At 50.9% G+C, this 15,809-nt stretch overlaps 1 protein-coding gene across 4 annotated transcripts; it reads right to left on the reverse strand.

The window, feature by feature from the left end:
• Positions 1 to 920: 920 nt before the first annotated feature.
• LOC120375465 (6-pyruvoyl tetrahydrobiopterin synthase-like) lies at positions 921 to 13,658 on the reverse strand. 4 transcript variants are annotated; one of them, XM_039496116.1, is made up of 7 exons: positions 13,420 to 13,658; positions 10,719 to 10,798; positions 7,308 to 7,409; positions 5,974 to 5,996; positions 4,708 to 4,764; positions 1,484 to 1,554; positions 921 to 1,233 (listed from the first exon to the last, which is right to left on the reverse strand). In XM_039496116.1, exons 1-7 carry the CDS (start codon positions 13,503 to 13,505, stop codon positions 1,092 to 1,094), a joined length of 561 nt encoding a protein of 186 aa, XP_039352050.1. In that variant the 5' UTR covers positions 13,506 to 13,658; the 3' UTR covers positions 921 to 1,091. The 4 variants fall into 4 exon arrangements, with proteins under 4 accessions (XP_039352050.1, XP_039352051.1, XP_039352052.1 ...); XM_039496117.1 differs by lacking the exon at positions 13,420 to 13,658 and adding an exon at positions 12,825 to 13,208; XM_039496118.1 differs by lacking the exon at positions 7,308 to 7,409 and having other exon boundaries at positions 13,420 to 13,651.
• Positions 13,659 to 15,809: the final 2,151 nt, after the last annotated feature.

The raw sequence follows: 15,809 nt of genomic DNA on the forward strand, positions 1-15,809 counted from the left end.
CAGCAAAAAAAAAGCAGAGAAACTGGGAAAGAGGCACCAAAAGCCAAAGAGACAGCCACAGAAGTACTGGTAGCATGACCCTGAGACAAAGAGAGAGGGAACTTTTAGGCTAAGTGCTGGCTGGAAAGAGACTTGGAATTGTGAGCAAAGAAACTGCCTGCTGTTTGATTCCTGCCGTGTTCAGGGAAACTGCATTGTATGTACCTTCACTGTAAATAAACAGCATTGCACCAAAGAAATACCCGACTCTACCATCAATTTCTCCATCTAGCAGAAACAACTCGCTATACCCTGAATTTCGGCTAACTACTCAGGTCAAAATGGGTAACAGCGTTTTCCTTTCCCCTCCAGCTCTGCCTCCTCGCTTCACCATAGCGTCGCGTGCAGCAGGACTGCAGGCTGGCATTCGCTAGCAAAGCTTTATCAGCAGCACAGTTATACAAACAAAAGCACTCTCTGACCTTGTGGTTTATAGCAGCCAGTTTTCATGAAACCTCTAGTCGTCTTAGATCAAAGTGTTACTGAGAACCAGCCTACGGCATAGGAAAAACAAAGCAAAAAACAGTTACGCTCGCCACCGCCAGTCCCTTATCTTACAGAGAAAACAGAGACCCCAGCCACAGGGAGGAGCAGGCCTGCAGCACAAAAAGGAGGAAAAGTCATTTCTCAGTCTCCACTTCTTCATCAAAAAATACCCATGGCCATTAAAAACCCACAATCAAATCCCAGCGGGATGGGTACATATTTAACTTGTACATTTCCTCTTGAGAGAGAGCTGCAGTCCTTACTCAACACATGCAGAAGACTCCACGGATTTCACATCACCTTGGTGGTTTTGGTTTGCAGAACTGGACTGTTTGATTAAAAGCAAACAAGAGATCAGTAAATTCTGAGAACTCCAAATTAAATAGAAAACCTCATTAGCTTGCCACAATAATTGTCTTTAATTACCTAAAAATGACCTTCTATTAAAAAAAAAAAACCCACTCTACAAAATCACCGTCTACATGTCATTGATACACCATGGTATACTCCATTGATATACTGCTTCGATTAATTCCTCAGAAGACTGTGATCAGCTGAGTTGAATTTCATTTCTCAAGAGCTGTCTTTTCCCCCTTGTACACAACGATGTTCTGGTCCGTTTCATACACTTTGACTTTATAAAGAGTCCCTGCAGGCAGGCACTTCTGGAGGTTTTCCCAGATGTATACTGCCACATTCTCAGTCGTACTGCAGGGGAAACAGGGCTGACGTTAGACATGAAGCAGTCAAGGCACACTGACCTCTCGTACATGCGACAACACACACATATAATGATGGATGATAGAGAGAGGATGGGGAGGTAATCGATCAACTTAAATTAAATGACACCTGGAGAATGAATGACATTCGAACTGGTGCCAGACAAGATACTTGGTACCCATTATGATCCATAAAACAACACAGGCTGGACCCTGGTACCAATTCTAGTTCTACCCACCTGACAACATCAGCAAAGTAAGCCACGTCTTTATCCAGGTTCTTGTGGTCAAGTGGCTCCAGGATGGCTTCCTGAGGGCAGAGAAGAAGGACATGAACAACAAAACATGTAGGATCAAAACAATAACAAAATATGTGGAAATGGCAGAGGTGCTTAATGACTTGTTTTGGTTTTCACCAAGAAATGCATCCTAGAATACTCAAGGAGTTGACTGAGGAGATATCTGAGCCACTAGCAATTATCTCTGAAAAGTCATGGAAGACGGGAGAGATTCCAGAAGACTGGAAAAGGGCAAATACAGTGCCAATCTATAAAAAGGGTGATAAGAACAAGCCGAGGAATTACAGACCAGTCAGCTTAACTTCTGTACTAGGAAAGATAATGGAGCAAATAATTAAGCAATCAATTTGCAAATGTCTAGAAGCTAATGAGCTGATAGGGAACAGTCATAATGGATTTGTCAAGAACAAATCATGTCAGACCAACCTGACAGCTTTCTTTGACAGGGTAACAAGCCTCGCGGATGGGGGGAAGCAGCAGACATGGTATATTTTGACTTCAGTAAAGCTTTTGATACTGTCTCGCATGACCTCCTCATAAACAAATTAGGGAAATGCAATCTAGATGGAGTTACTATAAGATGGATGCATAACTGGCTGAAAAACTGTTCCCAGAGAGTAGTTATCAGTGGTTCACAGTCATACTGAAAGGGCATAACAAGTGGGGTCCCGCAGGGATCAGTTCTGGGGTCCAGTTCTATTCAATATCTTCATCAATGATTTAGATAATGGCATAGAGAGTACACTGATAAAGTTTGTGGACAATACCAAGCTGGGACGGGTTGCAAGTGCTTTGGATGATAGGATTAAAATTCCAAATGATCTGGACAAACTGGAGAAATGGTCTGAAGTAAATAGGATGAAATTCAAGAAGCACAAATGCAAAATATTACACTTAGGAAGGAACAATCAGTTGCACATATACAAAATAGAAATGATTGCCTAGGAAGGAGTACTGTGGAAAGGGATCTGGGGGTCATAGTGTACCACAAGCTAAATATGAGTCAAGAGTGTAACACTGTTGCCAAAAAAGCATTCTGGGATTGTAGTGAGTCGGTGTGGCTCCCCTCGTGCCCAGCAGAGGGAGAGCCCCTGCAGACACCCAGGTGGGCGGAGCCACTGCCGCCTGTTCCCACCCCCCGGAAGTCAAGGGGCGGGACAGGAAGTATAAAAGCTGGCCGCCAGAGCTCAGTCAGGGCCCAGCCGCTGCAGGGAGCAGACTTGCCGGCGGGAGCTCGTGACTGGGAACCCTCCGGGACTCGAGGCAGTTACCCAGACCGGCTGGAGCTTCCCTGCGCCCGCTACGAGGAGCCGCCAGAGCCCCCCAGCACCTGTTACTGGGAGGAGCCGTTGGAACTCCCCCGTGCCCGCTACGAGGAGGAGCCGTCAGAGCCTCCCCGTCCCTGCTGTTACCCGGAGGAGCCGCCCGAGCACGCCTGGCCGGACTTCCCCGAGGAGCTGCCGGACCTGCCACCAAGCCCGGGTCGAGAGGAGCCCATGCTCGTTGATAGGCCTGGAACCGGTGCCACGGACAAGGTAGGCCCTGAGGGGGAAAATGGAAGTAGCCCAAGGGTAGCCGACCCCATTCAGGCTACAGACACATACGAGCCTATGTCAGTGTGTTGCGGTCAGGACCCCACTGACCTGCAGCGGTGATAGCCGCTGCTAGGGCCCCAGGCTGGGATGCAGTGGAGTGGGTGGGCCTGCGTCCCCCCTGCCACCCCACTCACGGGTGGCAGTTTTCCCCCTCACCCAACGCTCAGGTGTAAGGACCTGGGCCTATATACTGTTTGCTGCTCCGCCCCTGCACCAAAGGGCCTGAGCTCCCTATATACTGTTTGCTGCTCCGCCCCTGCACCAAAGGGCCTGAGCTCCCTATATACTGTTTGCTGCTCCGCCCCTGCACCAAAGGGCCTGAGCTCCCTATATACTGTTTGCTGCTCCACCCCTGCACCAAAGGGCCTGAGCTCCCTATATACTGTTTGCTGCTCCGCCCCTGCACCAGAGGGCCTGAGCCTCCTTGAACTGTTGAACTGAGGATGTGTAGTGAGCCGGTGTGGCTCCCCTCCTACCCAGGAGGGTTAAGCCCCGGCGCGAACCTCTTACAGGGATTTATTAGCAGGAGTGTTGTAAGCAAGATATGAGAAGTAATTCTCCCGCTGTACTCCGTGCTGATTAGGCCTCATCTAGAGTATTCTGTCCAATTCTGGGCACCACATTTCAGGAAAGATGAGGACAAATTGGAGAAAGCCCAGAGGAGAACACAAAAATGATGAAAAGTCTAGAAAACATGAGCTATGAGGGAAGATTGGAAAAAATCAGGTGTATTTAGTCTGGAAAAGAGAAGACTGAGAGGGGACATGATAACAGTTTTCAAGTACATAAAAGGTTGTTACAAGGAGGAGGGAGGAGAATTGTTCTTCTTAACCGCTGAGGATAGGACAAGAAGCAATGAACTTAAATTCCAACCAGGGAGGTTTAGGTTGGACATTAGGAAAACTTCCTAACTGTCAGGGTGGTTAAGCACTGGAATAAATTGCCTAGGGAGGTTGTGGAATCTCCATCATTGGGGATTTTTAAGAGCAGGTTGGACAAACACCTGTCAGGGATGATCTAGATAATACTGTGTCCTGCCATGAGTGCAGGGGACTGGACTCGATGACCTCTTGAGCTCCCTTCCAGTCCTATGATTCTCTGACACTGGTAGCTACATCAATAGGGCATGTCAAGGGGGCACAATGAATGGCAGGTTCTAACCATCCTGCTTGGACTTAGGAAGGGCCCTTGTGTGTCTGTCGAGCAATTCCAGACATACACACTGGGGACTGACACGTCACTAGGGCCGATTCTGGCCTTTTCCGGAGAGGTCCTAGGTACCCAGAGTTGGTAGGAAGGTACCAGGGCAGCACTATTGGAGGGAGACAGCAACACATTGTGCAGCTGGTGAGAGGAAGTCAAAGACCTTGCACATCACAGGCCAGTGTGAGGGCCAGCAGGGGACTTTACACTGCAACAGGGCACTGCGCTGATGCATTTTTAGCTCATAAACCACTCCCTAATTCTCCACTCCTAACAATATCTACTCCCCATTTCCCCACGCCCTCACTAGCCCATTACGCTATCGCTAATTTCCATGTGAGAGCTCCAGGAGCACAGTGTTATTACCTGCATATATTCTTTCAGGTCCGTCAGGTTTATAACCATTCCTGATGTAGGCTCAATCTACAGGGCAAAGAGCGAAAGGAGATTAGAAGCACATCTACTAACCCTCACTACCCAGTTGTGTTACCAATCGCACCAAAAGCTTTAGATGGCACAAACCCAGACCACCTGGGAATCCTGACCCATAAGAAAATCTCTCTCTCCGCCACCAGACACTGTCTGAGCCTCGGCCCTACTTTAGTAACACCATGAAGAACACGCCCTACTGGCTATATATGGAGTATCAACAAGTCTCAAGAGATCAGTGAAGTTCATAATGTCGACACCAGGAAGAAAGCTCCCCAGCACACAGTTACTAAGCAGTGCTTGGGCAGAGCCCATCAGCCACACAGAGAAGCAGCCCACTAGGCAGGAACAAGGATTTAATTGGTTGTTTTACCAACCTGAGCTAGTAAGGGTCAGGCACAAACCATGAGCACCAGTGGGGCCTAACCACAATGCACAGGTAACCTGGGTTTCTCCTGAATTAACTGCTGTTCTGTAGGCTGATGGCCATGGTTCCCTAGTCTGGGACTGTCCAGCAGGAACCTCTGGCTACCAGAAGCGGAGACTGGATGACTGGGGAAGGACCACTCAAAATTTCCCTGTTCCTTTCATTCCCTCTGAAGCATGTGGCACTGGCCACTGTCAGAGGACAAGACACGGGGTGAGATGGATCATTCGTCTGACCCAGTATGGCCGTTCTCATGTTAACTCCCACAATCAGCAACCACAGAATTAAGAGCAATTGTTCTGTGGCCCAGATCTCTCTGGAACAAGTTGGTTGAGAGCTAAGAGCAGGACTGTGGCCTCCCATCATTTTGCAGGGGACAGAGTTCAGCCCTGCTTTCACTCAGGACGGATCTGAGAGCGGAAGCTAAGGCTGAGATCCTGCAATGAGCTCTGTGTGGGTGGACCCCTGAAGTCACATGAAGCTCATTGCAAGACTGGGGCTGAAATGTGGCCTCCAGCATGTCCTTGGGAGAGGCAGGGTGAGAAGGAGAGCTGCCTTCGCTGGACCCATCTCTCACACACAACTGATTACAGAAAATCTTCCTCTTTATAATTGATGGAACAGAGGGTTTCAAGCAATGCAGGATTTTTAGTAATTCTACAAAGGCAAACACCTAGAGGGTTGGGTTTTTTAAAAGATCTGCAGAATTTGCAGATGGAAACCACACTCTGATACGTCCAAGAAGGAAAAAGGAAGGAAATAATGATTGCACTTACCTCTCCACGCACAGTCACTACAACTAGAGGGAGAAAAACACCAAGTCATAAGTGTGATCCAAGGTACATGAGAACAACTCACATTAGCGGCAGATCAGAGAGCCCACACAGCATGAATCAGCCCCAGGAGGTGGGTCAATGGCATCAGAGGTGTTACTGTTTAAAACAATATCCATTGTATAAAGAACGGTAACTGACCCTACAGTAATGGCGGTTCTCCAAGATGGACACGAGATTGGATTCTTTAGGTCAGCTGTGTCCACTGGGACTATGCCTGCACCCCACACCGGAGGGTATAGAATCATAGAATATCAGGGTTGGAAGGGACCTCAGGTGGCCATCTAGTCCAACCCCCTGCTCAAAGCAGGACCAATCCCAACTAAATCATCCCAGGTATAAAGGGTGGGACAGGCTCAACCGTCCCACAGTGGAGTCCTACCAAAATGGGCATCTGATCTGGAAGCCTCTACTAAGCAATGGAATCTTGTAAATGTGAGGATTGTAGCTGCTCAACAAATGTCAGACACAGGGATGCTCGTCAAACAAGCAGCAGAGGCTGCCTGAGTTCTAGTGGAATGAGTTCTAATGTGGCTAGGTGCATCTAACCTGACTATCCCATAGCATGTCCTTATACAGTTGGAGATCCACTTAGATAATGTCTGTGAGAATCTAGCTTGCCCCTTAAATCTGGCCACAGATAGTCAGGCATGTTCTTGAGTGATTCTGTTCTAAGTACAAAGACAGTGCCCCTACTGTATCAGGTGTGTGAAGTCTAACTTCCTCCAGGGTTGAGTGAGGCTTGGGGAAGAAAACAGGCAGATGAATGGACTGGGTGTTACGCTGAGGCAATCTTGGGCAGAAACTTAAGAGTGACATTGTCCTTATGAATAACTATATAAGGAGGGCCTGAATCTCCCCAACCCTTCAAGCTGCTGCCATGGCAATCTGAAAGGCAGAGGTGATATAGGGAACAGGGAACACTACCAGAGGACCCATCAACTCTGCTAATGCTCTACAGTGATGTCCCAAGACGGGGAGAGCTCTTGGGGAGAAAACACGCATACGGCCTGTGATAGATATGGCAATTTCCTGCAGTATCTTTGAAAAACTGTGTTGAATTAAGGTTAAGTATCTTTGGAGTCCATTGTATTAAATGCAAATGTTCTGTATGATTGTGGGCTGGGCTTGTACATAACTTTCCTGGGGGGATCTGATGTGAACCCATGGAAATGTATGAACTTCAAAGGACTATATTGAACACTGTGCCTGACAAGAACAGACTTTTGGGACAGGGTTAAATGGTTTTCCTGGGAATCTGAATGCAAATTTCCCACCTCTGGTTATGCAAATCTCCAGTCTTTTGAAGCTACACCCTGAAGTGAGGACCATTGTCTGCTGATTATCTCTTCCCAGAGTCTCAAGGTCAAAGGCCCAGGCTGTATAAAGGAAAGACAGAGCTACTGAGGGATCTGAGCTTGTTCTGAACTAAGGCTCGTAAGAACTTGTAACCACAGAAAAACCTCACTGTGGGGTTTGAAGGACTGATTCCTACCAGAGCCCTTGTGGGAGCCAGGGTGATCTCTGGTTAGCTTTTTAGCATGCATGCAGGTTCTTTTGTTGTTTTTAATCTGTTTTCGCTGTAATGCTTTTGCTTTAAGATTAAATGTGCTTGCTTACAAGGAGCTGTGTGGTGACTTGTCACTGCTGGCAATTACAGTTCTTCATAACCCCTGGAGTGGAAGGAAAGCACAAACTGGCCTGTTAAGGCAGTCTGGCTTTCTGGCAGGGAACTGTGCAGCCATGGGGAAAAAACCCAGAGAGATACGAGTCCCCATCTGCGAGAGCTGATGGCTGAGGAGCTGGGAGTCTGCAGTGGGTGCCCTTGGTGGACCCCAGAAGGGGAACACAGGTACAGTTGCTCTGAGCTGAGACAGGGCCCTTCAGGAATTTTGCCACTACAGCGTAGGAAATTCAGTACAGCCCTGGACAGGAGGGTGAGGAGCAGATATTGTTTCAAGATGGACCCTTATGGAGCTGATGGAAAGTGCAGATTGTTTCAGGGCTAGCAAATAATCCAGTATTGTAGAGACTGCAGACACTGAGGGAGACAAATAGAAAAGTTCCTCCATTTAGAATCAGGGCATTAAACTAATAACAAAGGAGGAGGGTGAAAAGAGGGAAGAAATGAGTACTCATTTAGCACAAACCTGAGATGTTGAGAAGAAACCAAAGGACCCGAAAAGAATATATTCTTTACCTGCCTATACCCCAAAGCTAGAAACCTGGGTAACAAATGAGGAAATGGAAGTGCTCATTTATGGGCATTCATTTGATCTGGTTGGTATTACTAAAACCTGGGGGTTTGAAAAGGAGCATACCTTTTCCAAGGGCGGGGCCGCTCTGTCCGGTGTGCCCCATCTCTATAGAGAACAGTTCAGTACCAGGGACACCTCTCTAACCCAGGATACCAGTGACCTGAAGCTGGTGGCTTGGATGTCACCACCCATAATCTTTCCAGGAGAGCTCACTCTGGTACTGGGCCCACCGATACGTCACTCAGCACCATGTATTATTTAGGTGCCAGGACAGTTAGTGCCAAGGAGTGGGTACCCTAAAGTTAATCTGTACCAAGAAGGTAATTTGTATCAGGGCATATGATCACAGAGGCACTCGATGCTGAGGCTCCAGGTACCAGGTATGGTGTTGGTGCTGAAGGATCAGTACTGAGGGCAGCGTAGTTGTTGATTTAGAGGGCACTGCATGAACTGACTCGGAAGTCAGTGCCAGGGCACATGAAGAGGCCTTCTTAGGCTTTTGGCCCTTGGACGAATGACGAGTCATGTGGCCGATGACCCTTTGATCTCAATTTGCTAGGTGTCAGGGACAGCAAACTGTGCCTAGGCTCGTCTTTGGAGCACTGCTCTTTTCTGCCCATCAGATGTCAATGCAGATGAAGTGATGGACAAGTGGGGCCTCTGAGTGGATGTGGGCTGGGGGCTCGGAGTGGGATCATAGGTCTAACAGAGAGAGACATGATGGCTGAGCCCTAATTGCAGCTCTCCTCTCGGTGTTCATGGAAGCGTGCATCGATCTCTTAAGAACATAAGAATGGCCCTACCAGGTCAGACCAAAGGTCCATCTAGTCCAGTATCCTGTCTTCCGACAGTGGCCAGTGCCAGGTGCCCCAGAGGCAATGAACATAATAGGTAATCATCAAGTGATCCATCCCCTGGCCCTCATTCCCAGCTTCTGGCAAACAGAGAGTAGGGACACCATCCCTGCCCATCCTGGCTAATAGCCATTGATGGACCTATCCTCCATGAATGTATCTAGTTCTTTTTGAACCCTGTTATGGTCTTGGCCTTCACAACATCCTCTGCAGGGGCGGCTCTACCGTTTTGGCCGCCCCAAGCAGTCATGCGCGGGAGGCGCCCCGGAGCCGCGGGAGCAGCGGACCTCCCGCGGGCATGACTGCAGAGTCCCGCCGCTCGCCTGGCTCGGGCTGACCCCCCCCCTGCCGGATGGTTAGGAGCGGATCGCCTCCTGAGCTGCCGCTCCAGCATGCCCGAGAGTGCCCAGCCGAGCGAGCGCCGGCGCCGCCGCCCCTCGCATGCCGCGGCGCGGCAGGTCCGGGGCCCGGTCCCCGGGCCCACACACATGACTGCACGCAGGTCGCTGCGCCCCGCCCCGCCGCCCCCCGCCTCCCCCCCCCCTAGGCCCAGCTTTGCTGGTGCCTTTTTTGCCCCGCCTGATCCTCTGGCAAGGAGTTCCACAGGTTGACTGTGCGTTGTGTGAAGAAATACTTCCTTTTATTTTTTTTAAACCTGCTGCCTATTCATTTGGTGACCTTCTCTTACAAGGAACAGCTTCAGATGCACCTAACTTGCTCTCTGAGTGCACCCAGAGAAAGAACGACAGACAGAACATAGCTCCAGAGAGAGCAGACACCAGGATTGCCCATCATTAATGGCATTAATGCTGGTCTGCTGTAATGCCAGTTCTCTGTGGGGTAGTTGGGTGATGGGGGTCTAAGCTAACTGAAACATTTTATATTTGCCCATTGGGCATATAAAAGAAAAAATTACACTAATCACAGTAACTTGACTATCTAATTATTATATGCAAAGCTAAGGAAAATCACACAGTACACAGCATAAGCAGACACGGCGGGGTACTGCCTCACTCTCAAGGGCACTCAGAAGAAACTGAGGAACACCTGGGCCGCTCTGTCCTTTATGCCCTCAGATTGGAGGTGTCCAGGCACCTAGGGGCAGGCATGGCCCTGACAGATACAACTGACCAAAAGGATCCAGTCTTGCATGCATGGGGCCCATGCACACTAAGAATGGAATCCATGTGGACAATCTCTTGAAGAAGGTTTGTCCTTTTTGGATAACATTTGTTTGCCAAGTGGGAGCCACCATTAAGATTTACTCATCTTGAGTATAAGCAGATTTGGTTTATTTAGCAGCATTTTAAAATAAGATTTACTCCTTCTTTAATGGCCTAAAAGGCAGCTTTGCGGTTTGCTCTGTCTCCTGTTGATGATCACTCTTATTTCTCGTTGCAGCCTCGGTCATCAAAAAAAACAAATGCTCCAGATTCTGCTCTCAGTTACATAAGTGTTCATAGTAACATGGCTAAGAGTCGATCCCATCAAAAGGTCTCTCTCATACAACCATGTGAACTAATTCTCTCTCGGTCTGGATAAATAAGTATAGCACTCAGGCCAGTCAGCCCCTCACCTTTATAGTTGTGTCCATGTCCGTTTGGATTGTTGCATTTCCCAAAGAGTTTCAGGTTTTCTTCATCACTCAGTGACTTACTGTAAAAAAAATTAAAAATTGCAGTTGAGGGCCAATTACAAACATTTAGGTTTTCATTTCAACTGGGACTGGTTTTTAGCTCCCCCCGATCTCCTTAGTAGGCACAGCAAAGAAACATCTCATTCACTGACTGTCTACTCAGATTCTGCACCCACTGCCTGAGTTAGTCCAGGCACTGTGTATGAAAGATTTGCTCTCCACTCACCTTTCAGTTTGTGCTCTCATTGTTCATTGGACCACGACATTACCCATAATCTAGCCTTGTCTATAACACGCCCTGAAAAGCGGGTGGCGAATCCTTAAACATTTTATGTAATTTGTTTTTTAAAAGTGTGTACTAGAGATCCAACATAATGTACTCTAGTCACTTTCTCCTTTTTAAACAGATGGATTAGACTGGGGAAGTACGATTACATTTTTTTTACTCTATTATAATGAACATTCATCCAGGTATTGTGTTTCTCTACTGACTGTAAAGCATTACTGGCTAAAGAAATGACATTGGAGAGTTGAAGGAGCCCAGTTACGAGATTTGGGGTCTATTTGTTTGGATGCTGCTGATCGTTTCATTGCAGCATCCTGACTTCTCAGTACAGGACTGTGTACTGTTGCCAAGTATTCACTCCTACTGTGAAAAGCGTATCAATCAGAGTTTGAAACACCACAAACTGTGGTGTGTTCCAGCTGTTCACAAAAGGGACCGGATGTCTGGCAGAACCACCTAGTTTCTGAACACAAACATTGCAGGCTGTAGTATCCAGGATCACGAAGATATTTAAGAGATCAGTGGGACCATTGCTAAGTTTATTGTCATCCCTTCTGACTTTCACATTGTACCAACAACTCTCCCAAAGAAGGTGAAGTCTAGGGATGAATAGGTGGTGATCAGTGTAGGCCAGGCAGAAGGACACATCTGAAATATGTGATTCACATTTTATGTGAAAACAGAAGACACCACTTACCATCAAGCCCCCTTTGCTTCAGGAAAAGTAGATGAAGCATCTTAGATAATTGCTGGGGAAATAAGTGATTTGACCTTAAGTGTGTAAAGTAAAATCGATCAAAGTCCATAGCTGTCCACTGAACAAAGAAGTTAGATTTTTGGTCTCATGTACAGAGCTTGAAAACTGCCTTTGGTGGTGGTGTTCTCATCCACCAGCTATGAAAAACCTCATGCTACTCAGGGTGAAATAGACAAGATTCTGGTCAGAATCAGGTTTGCCTGCAGCATAGTCTTGAAACTAACCAGAGTCTTGTCCCAGTTTCAATCTGCTGTTGTTTAAAAATGCTCCTGTTTAGTAGGGCAGGCTGGGGAAAGAAAGGGGAGTCACTCCTTTTTCTCTCCCCCCACTCTCCACTCCCAGAGCCTGCATCAGCAGGAGAATTTTCTGTGCTCTGACCAACTTCACATTATCCAAGTGGTACAGGGGCAGAAGAGAACCAAAAAATGAGGTGAGAGAGCTGCACTCAAGACAGCAAGAGGGAAGGAGAGGCAGGAGAAAGCCCCCAAAAGGGGACAGAAGAAATGCGCAGGATGATGAGAGGGAGTGAGGGAAACAGGTGGATTACAGTATTTTCCTTCCCTTCGCCTCTCCTTTGTCACCTCTGACAATAACAATGACCAAGTGCTTTGGGGCAGGGACTGGACCGTTTTACTAGGTGTATGTACCGTGCCTAGCACAACAGGGCCACAATCTTTGAGGCCTCTAGGTGCTACTGTAATAAAAATAATAAGAAACAGCCCCCAACACATGGGCTGTTGAAAAGGGAGCGACCCCACCTTCCCAGCAGCTGGGAGAGCGAGGCATACTGAGCTGCAGCCTGAGGTTCATTTTCTGTCTCCCTCTTGTACGGTGTGAGCTCAGACACGGGGACCCTCTGGATTCTGGATCCAGTACATCGCTGGACACGTTGCCAGGCCCCAGAGCAAATGGGATAGGAACTAAGGAGCCCCAGGTAAGAACCAGGGACAGCTCCCCCAGGATGAATAACCCCTCCCTTCCCAACGCACTGGGGATTTCTAACCTGGGAATTGACCTGAGTCCATGGGGAGGTGCAGGGTCTCCTCTCCGCAGATCGCTATGAGCTGTCATTGCTGGGAGCTTGGCAATGACTGAACCACCCCAACCAAGTGCGATGGGGGGGCACCCTGGGATCCCCTCTGACCCAGCGCGATGGGGGGGCACCCTGGGATCCCCTCTGACCCAGCGCGATGGGGGGGCACCCTGGGATCCCCTCTGACCCAGTGTGATGGGGGGGCACCCTGGGATCCCCCTCGAACCAGCGCGATGGGGGGGCACCCTGGGATCCCCTCTGACCCAGCGCGATGGGGGCACCCTGGGATCCCCCCAGACTCAGCGCGATGGGGGCACCCTGGGATCCCCCTCGAACCAGCGCGATGGGGATACCCTGGGATCCCCCCTGAGCAAGTGTGATGGGGGCACCCTGGGGTCCCCCCCGACCCAGCGCGATGGGGGGGCACCCTGGGGTCCCCCCCGACCCAGCGCGATGGGGGCACCCTGGGGTCCCCCCCGACCCAGCGCGATGGGGGCACCCTGGGGTCCCCCCCGACCCAGCGCGGTGGGGGTGGGGGCCGGGCCCCCGATCGCAGGACCCTCACTTGTGCAGCCGGTGGCAGGCGCTGAAGCTGAGGCAGCGGGAGACCCGCGCAGTGCGGGCCGGGGTCCCGGCGGGGGGAGGCGGCATCGCAGCACCGGGGCCGGAGGGGACCGGGCGGCTCGGCGCCTGCGCGGGGAGGGCGGACTGGCCTTACATCCGGGCATCCCGCGGCACCCTCCTCCCTCCGCCGCGGGGCCGTTAGGGTCCCTGCGCCTCGGGGACCCCGCTTCCGGCCCCCCCCCCTGGGCCTCGGGGACCCCCCCCGCCTCTCGGCCCCGCCCCCTCCTCTTCGGGGACCCCCCCCGCCTCCGGCTCCTCCCCCTGCGCCTCGGGGACCCCCCCCGCTTCCGGCCCCGCCCCCTGCTCCTCGAGGGCCCCCCCCACCCCCTGCGCCTCGGGGACACCCCGCCTCTCCGCCCCGCCCCTGCTCTCGGAGACCCCGCCTCCGGCTCCGCCCCTGCGCCTCGGGGACCCCCCCCGCTTCCGGCCCCGCCCCCTGCTCCTCGGGGACCCCGCCTCTCCACCCCGCCCCTGCTCTTCGGGGACCCCGCCTGCGGCTCCTCCCCTGCGCCTCGGGGACCCCCGCCTCTCGGCCCCGCCCCCTGCTCCTCGAGGGTCCCCCCCCCACTCCCTGCGCCTCGGGGACCCCCCCCGCCTCTGGTCCCGCCCCCTGCTCCTTTGGGCCTCTAAGCGTATGAGATCAATAGAAATATTTTCATTCAAATCGGAGAAATGAGCTGTTTCCCTGGCAATTTTCTTTTAAAAACAAAAAACCGCCCCCTGCCCTGTCTTACATTCAAACACTTCAGGGTGTCCCTGCACAGGCGTGATATTGACTAGAAACAGACCATGGAAAAAAGAAACTGACTTGTGTTCCCTCTGCTCCCATACAGTAAAGACACTTCCAACAATGAGCTGGTGAGTGAGAGAATAACTTTCACAAGGTCCTGCTGTCAGTTACAACTGATGTAAGGAAACTTAGTGGGGGTTACAGACTTTTTGTTAAGCTCAGAGTCTCCTCTTAAATCTAATGTCCCCTGTAGCTTCTGTTCCTTGTTCCTCTCCTTCCCGTGCCTTTGCTCTTTCTGGGGGACGGAGGCAGGCTGAGATCTAAAGACCCCAAGCTGGTTGGAGGAGCATCGGTGTGCTCAGGCTGTGGTGTATGGATGCACTGGGGGGTGTTTGTGCTGCAAGATCCCAGCTGTCTCACCTACCTTTCCCTCTTGCTGCAGAGGACAGAGCTGGTGACTTTCTCCCAGGAGCTGCACTAGATCTAGAATGGCAGGGGTATTTTAAACCCACCTCCATTCCCATCCCCCTATAAAGATTGTCCCGGGGATCAGGAAGGAATGTACCCATTGGGCAGCGGTGACCAAAGGGGTAAATTGGTGGTAGCCAGGACAGAGCTGATGAGCCAACACCCTGCTCTGCTCTAGCCTCTACTTGGAGGCCCACCCAGGCCTTTGTCCATTTGCTCCCATTATCTCGATGATCTGATAAATCCAGTCCAAGAATTCGTATTATGCACCGTAGGGCTGCTCCTGCCCTGTGGGCCCTGTCAGCCTTGCGAGAGGCTGAAATGTGGGAAGGGGCAGAGCTGAGCTGCCTGCTGCCGGTACGTCCCCTTGGCATGCAGATTGCTAAACCCCAGCTCTGTTACATCGCTTTAGTGCTCATGATTTTCCTCTCCCTCAGTCAGAGGATCTCAAAGCACTTTACTGGCCATTTTCAATCCACGCACCCCAGCGACACAGCACCAGCTCTTCAAAGGCATTTGAATAAATGGGAGTTAAGCAGCAAAATACCTTTGTGAATCTGGGCCAAATGCTGTGCAGGACCTTCCCCGGGGCTCTTCCTCCCTCCTGTTTAGGCAGCCGTGTTGCAGCAGGAAGAGAACTGAACCATGCTGGGTGGGGCCCCTTCTTCCCCCGGGGGAGATGCTGCTAGAAGGTGCTCAAGGAGCAGAAGCTGGGATTTGCAAACAGCTTGCAGAAGGGTCCTGGGCCCCGTGGAGGGTTCCTCCTCTGCACTGCTTCACTGATGCCCCGGGGTGCAGTACCACAGCCCAGGAATGAAACCCAGCCGCCTGTAATCAACAGTAATGCAGCCAGACCCCCTGGATCCCTCCTCGGGTCCCCCCCACAACCTGCCCCCCGGATCCCCTATCTGCCCCCATAGACCCGCCCCACACCCAGCCTCCCGATCACCCCCCAGGCCCCACCCTCAGCTGCTCCATTGTGAAAAGTCTCACTTTGGCAGCTCCAATGGGCATTGTGTAGAAAAATACAAAGGTTTCCCCCCCAAATGTGCCCTCTGCTGTTGTCACTCATCCCAGACCCTCCAGGAACATCCCCTCCCCAACTCTGCCCCCTGCTGCTCTATCTTATCTCC

Source organism: Mauremys reevesii, linkage group 12, assembly GCF_016161935.1.
Source record: "Mauremys reevesii isolate NIE-2019 linkage group 12, ASM1616193v1, whole genome shotgun sequence".
Taxonomy (NCBI): Eukaryota; Metazoa; Chordata; order Testudines; family Geoemydidae; genus Mauremys; species Mauremys reevesii.